This window comes from Erinaceus europaeus, chromosome 10 (assembly GCF_950295315.1).
Source record: "Erinaceus europaeus chromosome 10, mEriEur2.1, whole genome shotgun sequence".
NCBI classification, from domain to species: domain Eukaryota; kingdom Metazoa; phylum Chordata; class Mammalia; order Eulipotyphla; family Erinaceidae; genus Erinaceus; species Erinaceus europaeus.
In genome coordinates this window covers 47,742,112-47,748,436 of record NC_080171.1, presented here as the reverse complement: position 1 = coordinate 47,748,436, position 6,325 = coordinate 47,742,112, and the positions used below count along the sequence as shown (strand labels likewise).

Genomic DNA, 6,325 nt, shown 5'->3' with positions numbered 1-6,325 from the left:
ATGCAAAGAATGTTTTCTACTCTCTTACTTATAATTCTTTCTCGCCTCCTTTCCTCTTCCTTCTCCTTTTTTTCCCCTTTCTTTCTTTCTTTCTTTCTTTCTTTCTTTCTTTCTTTCTTTCTTTCTTTCTCCCTTTTTCCTTTCTCCTTTTCTCCTGAGTAGGACTCTATTAAGGACTGGCTTATGGTGGTGCTGGGGATTGAACCTAGGACCTCTGGTGCTTCAGGCATGAAAGTCCTTTTTGTATAGCCATTATGCTATCTCCTCAGTCCTTATAACTTATTTCTATCCCTTTCACATTATTATGTGAACATTACCTGCAATTATAAGATAATTTCAAATAAAATCCTAAAATGATATATTTTGTTTATAGGCAGGCTCTTTGGCTTTAGAATATAATTACAGTGATAAAACAAATTCATTTTATTTCTTTTTCTCTCCAGAGTTCCATTTTAGCTGAGCTTTATAATAATTCTACAGAAGAACACTGAATTTTGGAAAAAAAAAATGTTGGAAACTATAGGTAAGACCTATCTTTCTTAACTTTTACAAGCAATGAAAATTGCTCCTTCCATTAGGATTTTAAAACTATGATAAGCTTTATATGACAAATTTTGCATGGTAATTTAGTTTTAAAAGGTATTTTAAAAAATTTTGAAAATATTTATTTATTTATTGGATAGAGACACCTAGAAATCTAGAGAGAAAGGAAGGATAGAGAAGGAGAGAGCCAGAGAGACATCTGCAGCCATTTGCAAAGCTTCCCTTCCCCAACCCCATCTAGTGCAGGTGGGGGGCCAGAGGCTTGAACCCAGCTCCTTGCACATTGTAACATGTACTCAGCTAGGTGTACCATGGCCTGGCCCCTTAAAAAGTCTTTATCAGCAAGCATTATACTATGGTAGGGTATTTCCAGATTTTGACAATTTCATATGCAATGCAATGAAAATTATTTTTAAACAAATAGTAAAAGCATATGTGATGTTCTGCCAATTACAGGTTTTAATAAAGGATTACTGTAAACCTAGTTGTGATTTATGAACTCAATTCTTAATGTTTGTTTTTGGATTAGCACCAGGAAGTTTAGCATAATTTTTAATATTGAAAGAAAATCATAACCTTTGTCTTTTTTGAAATTTTTTAATGTCTTTATTTATTTCTTTATTTTTATTTATGAAAAGGAAACACTGACAAAAACCATAGGTTAAGAGGGGCACAACTCCACACAATTCCCACCATCAGAACTCCCTATCCCGTCCCCTCCTTTGATAGCTTTCCTATTTTTTAACCCTCTGGGAATATGGACCCAGGGTCATTATGGGGTGCAGAAGGTGGAAGGTCTGGTTTCTGTAATTGCTTCCCTGCTCACTGAACATGGGTGTTGGCAGGTCGATCCATACTCCCAGCCTGCCTCTCTCTTTCCCTAGTGGGTGGGGTTCTGGGGAATTGGAGCTCCAGGACACATTGGTGGGTTTGTCTGTCCAGGGAAGTCTGGTTGGCATCATGCTAGCATCTGGTGGCTGAAAAGAGAGTTAACATATTGAGCCAAAAAAATTGTTGACCAATCATGAACCTAAAGGCTGGAAAAGTTCATATGAAGAGTTGGGGGAGAGGGGCGTCTTAATTTTGAAGATAGCTAGTAGACCTATTTTAGTTATATTCCAAAGAGCCCATGACTATACTAGTTTTTTGTTTTTTTTTTCTTGAGGCTGACATGTGATATGCCGGTGGATCTAAGTTATTGTTTGGGGAAATGATGTCATGGGTGGATAAAGGAACAAAAAGCTGGATCAGGGAAGAGAGTAGCTATGTCTTTTTCACTTATGACAGATGAAATACTGCTGACCTTCGTTTGTAAGTTGATCACACAGTTTAGTGACAGATTAAGATAACTGAATTTCTCCATAACATTTTTTTGGGGAACATTTACATTGTTCAGGCTTGAGTGTTAACTTTTCTTCTTCAAATTTATCTTTAGTTTTGAAGACATTAGCTCATAGCCATATGATTTTAGGTAGATTAAGTCTGGTAAATGCAGTCGTATTATCCCTCATCTTGTTTGTGCCTTCTCATCTGGTATCATACCAATAATAATAAAAAATATGAAAGTGAGGCCTGGCAGTGGTGCACCTGTTTAAGTGCTCACATCACAGTACATAACGACGATAGATTCAAGTCCCTGGTCTCCATCTGCAGGTAGGAAGCTTCATGAGTGGTGAAGCAGGGCTGCTGGTATCTCTCTGTCACTTTCTCTATCTCCCCCACTCCTTCTTCAAGATTTTTTTGGCTGTTTATACCTAAATAAATTTTTAAAAATTTAATTAGATAAATTTTAAGAAAATAAAAAATAAAATATTATGAATGTTTCTTTTATTATCCATTCATATAGTAATACTACAGACCAAAAAGATTAAAGTCTATGTAGGAAAGTGCCTCATATTAGAGTGAATAAGCAGAGGAGAAATACAGAATGATTTAAATCATTGTCTTTCACTATTTTATAATTAAGTTACTACTGAGTTATATGCTTTCTAATAATTGACATGGGAATTATTCTGCAATTTCTATTCTGAGAAAATGTTGAAAATGAGCCACAATTTTTTATGCATATCTTTATTAGTATTTTCTTTTCATAGTTTAAGCATGAACAAATAGTTTGTTTAAATTTCTGTATGTGTGTGAACTAGTAATTAACATTAATTTATGTTTTAATATTCCTGTGTGTATAATTCCACATTTGTTGCTGTGTCTCTGGTGATAATTCCCAACCCTCTTGATTACTGTGGTATGACAAATAATTTTAATAAATATACTTGTTGCCATCATGAATCTGTTAGGATATGTATCTGAATAGTCTCCATTTTTTTAAAAGCAAATTTGGCTTTAATTTTAAATAAGAAAAATTGTGTGTGTGTGTATGTGTGTATGTGTTTTAGGAAGATGCTTTAAGTTATTTGTGGTAGAAACTTACTGTCTGATGGAAGCATGTATATACAATACTGAGATTATTAGGTATACATTTAGTCAAGGTATGTGTACTTCTTTTCCTGATATATAAAGTGATCAATAAATATTTGAATTGTATTGGTTCAGGGAATGCCTTTTTGTTTCTTAATTTTTGAGAAAGACATTCAGGGCATTAAAAAGCAGTGTTTTAAAATGGATATGCATCATTTAGTGTGAATCAAGTGAATTCTCAAGCATAGGTCAAATTGCTTCTTAAAATATGAAATTGTCATAGTTTGAATGTATGGTTCCTCACTGACATTCACTCTTCTTCTCAGTGAGTTAATGATATTTAAGTTTTCATATATATAAATAATCTTGTCAAAAGTAAAATAGATCAGCATTTACAAGCTCATAGAATAAACTTGCTTTTCAAGTTTTTACTTAAGAGTTGAAATAGCTAACATTGGACTATATATATGCTTCATCTGAATTAATTTTTGTCCTTATAAGACTACTCATTGCATGTAGCATCCCTTGCAATTTATAACTATTTCTCTGTTTTCTGTCTTACAAGGTTGGAACGACATTTTTATAGTGACATATAACAATACTTTTTTTCTTTTCTTGAGTCACTTTTGTGCTTTCAAGTAGGAATAGTTTTAGGTTTTCTTTAAACACAGGTTGGTATCTGTTCTTTGAATCCTGTTACTGATAAATGCTGCTCTTTGATACAGACAAAAATCGTGCCCTGCAGGCAGCAGAGCGCTTGCAAGCCAAGCTGCGAGAACGTGGAGATGTAGTAAATGAAGACAAACTGAACCTTCTCAAGTCAGTCTTGCAGAGTCCGCTTTTCAGTCAGATTCTGAATCTTCAGACTTCTGTACAGCAGCTGAAAGACCAGGTAGGACATCATTTCCCTAGAATGCATTCATAGCATGCAATAGATCTTGAAAAAAGGCTTATGTGTTTCTGCAAGGCTAATTTTTGTATGTGTTAATGAATAATTGTTAATGAAGTCAGTTAAACCTCAAAGTAAGACATACAGATTCACTGTCTTTCCTCCCCTAGTTATTTTTGTAGTGGTTGTTACTGTATATTATAGATGATATGACATAGTGTTGAAAGCAGTGTGGATGGTGAAGAAAAAGTTCCTACAGGAGAAGGGGATGATAAAAACATGTTTAGGGTATATTTGGGTTTCATCAACACTAAGGCTGATTTTTTGTGTGACTTTACTCATTGAGATTTAGACATTTAGTACACTTAAAACATTTCAGATAAGCCTGGATTTGCATGTGTAATCATGTGTGTGAGGAAGGGAAATCACCTCTGTTTTGACAGTAAAGGAATAATTACATTGTCATCAGTTAGAGGAATTGCAATTCTCACTTCTTAAAAGAGTGTAAGTAGCAATTGCTTCTGTGACAGCATCAGATGGTGATAAACATTAGAATGTCTAAATGTAACGGTGGTTTGTTGTTAAAATTACAAGCATTAAAAAATTCTAGCATTTATATTAAAATTGAAACATATCACAGTGACTGGAAAAAATGAATTCAGTACTTTGAACTAGTTTACTTTAGTCACTATTTCTCAGGTTTAAGAAAACATTTTCAGAGTGATTATTAGCCTTGCAAGGTTTGCAGTTATGCTAATTATGACCTCAGTCCAAGTTAACTCTCACTCTTAGGTTTTTAGCATTAATTTAATGCTTATGGATGATTTGCTAGCAAATATTTTGTCTGAAGAGGCTAAAATTGAAACTTAAAGACAGATTTCACAAAAAATTAAGATGTGCCACATGTGAAAGGATACTTATAAATGATAGCAAAGTAAGTTATTTCATGTCTTGTAACTCCTTAAATTAGATATTTTAGTAACAACTAGAATCTTTAAAGATAGTATTATATAGTGAGTTTCTGTGTAATGACTTTAGAGGTCATGATCATGAATTAAGATTAAAAGAGTTTTTTGTTGTTGTTGTTGTTATATGTATTTGCATTTGTCCCCTTTTCACATTATTGAAAAGACTGAGTTCAGGTATTCATTATCAGAATGGGTGTGCAAACTTTTTGGAGAAACAAATACCTTAAATATAAGCATACCTTTGATGTGGAAAATTATCTAGCTTTCAGTGAGTGTGAAGAAATTTAGCAATGTTTTCTTTCATCATTGTATTAAGTGAAAATATAGAGTGAAAGGAAAAGTTGAATTTAAAGCAAGTGTGTTAGGAAATACCATTAATTCAGTGAGATAACTGGCCAAATTTTGATTTTATGTAGTCTTCTGTATGAAGTGGGCGTATTCCCCAAGCCTACTGGAATACGAGCAAAGACAAGTCTTTACTTGTTTAGTTTGTTTTAACTTTTTCAAATGTCAGGGTTTTGAAACTATTTGGACTCTATGTGATTTATACTGAAATTTTCTTCTAAATCTATTAAGCATATTGATGAAACTCATAATCTACTAATAAGTACAGTGTGATTGTATTGATGATAAACACTTATTGATATATGCAAGACCTAGATAGGAAGTTTTTGAATTCTGCAGGCCTACCATACAGTCCTTTGGATTTTTGGCTCATTAGTTACCTCTTTAAATGGATGGCATAACTAACATTGATAGAAGGAAAAACTAATGATGGAAGAGATCAAGGAAATATCTGGTCTACATTCTACTTAACATAACAGCTTATCTTATTAGAACCCCTGGCCTAGTGATTACATGACTTACTTTTTAGGGTAGAGGCAGAACTACAACTCAGGCTTCTTGTCTCTAAAGGCATGGCTCTTTTCCTTTTTTTTTTTTTACATCTATAGCCTTTTTCATACACCCCCCCCCCCCCCCCAGAATAGATACTTGGTTACCTTGTTGCTAGGAGTTTCTAAACTAATTTTAGTGGGTTGGCAAAAGAGTTTATCTATATAGTGTATCTATCTACTTTGGACCCAGGTTTGAGGCTAGTTTCTACTGCACTGGAGCAAGCTTCAGTGTTGTGGTACCTTTCTGTCTATTCCTCCATTCCTCTCCCTTCTCTCTTTCTCTCTCTCTCTCTCTTTCTCTCTCTCTCTCCCTCTATCTCCTAGAGAACTGCTTGGCTATGGCTTGTGGTGGAAGGGGAGAGGGGGGATTGAACTTGAGACTTGGGAACCTCAGGCATGAAAGTCACTTGGCATAACCATTATGCTATCTACCCTGCCTTGTGTCTCACTTCATATTTGAACAAATTTGGCTCATAGCAGTAAAGCCCTAGACACAATAAAATTTATTACCTTGAAGTTCAGAGGCTTGAAAAGGATTTTAGGGGACAGAGGATTTAGTTCCTTCAGGAGGCCATAGGGGAAGATTTTATTCCTTAACTCAGCTTCAGTGACTA

General features: G+C 34.4%; 1 protein-coding gene across 12 annotated transcripts in view; it reads left to right on the top strand.

Annotated features, from left to right (window-relative positions):
* The first annotated feature begins 439 nt into the window (after positions 1-439).
* MPDZ (multiple PDZ domain crumbs cell polarity complex component) overlaps positions 440-6,325 on the top strand; it is a 163,356-nt gene continuing 157,470 nt past the window's right edge. For 11 of the 12 annotated variants that reach the window (XM_060199585.1, XM_060199580.1, XM_060199586.1 and 8 more), the window contains exons 1-2: positions 493-523; positions 3,684-3,850. In XM_060199585.1, coding sequence (XP_060055568.1) covers positions 508-523; positions 3,684-3,850 — 183 coding nt within the window. In that variant the 5' untranslated portion in view covers positions 493-507. Of the gene's footprint in view, positions 524-3,683; positions 3,851-6,325 lie in introns of all 12 variants that reach the window. The other variant, XM_060199575.1, reaches the window with a different exon arrangement.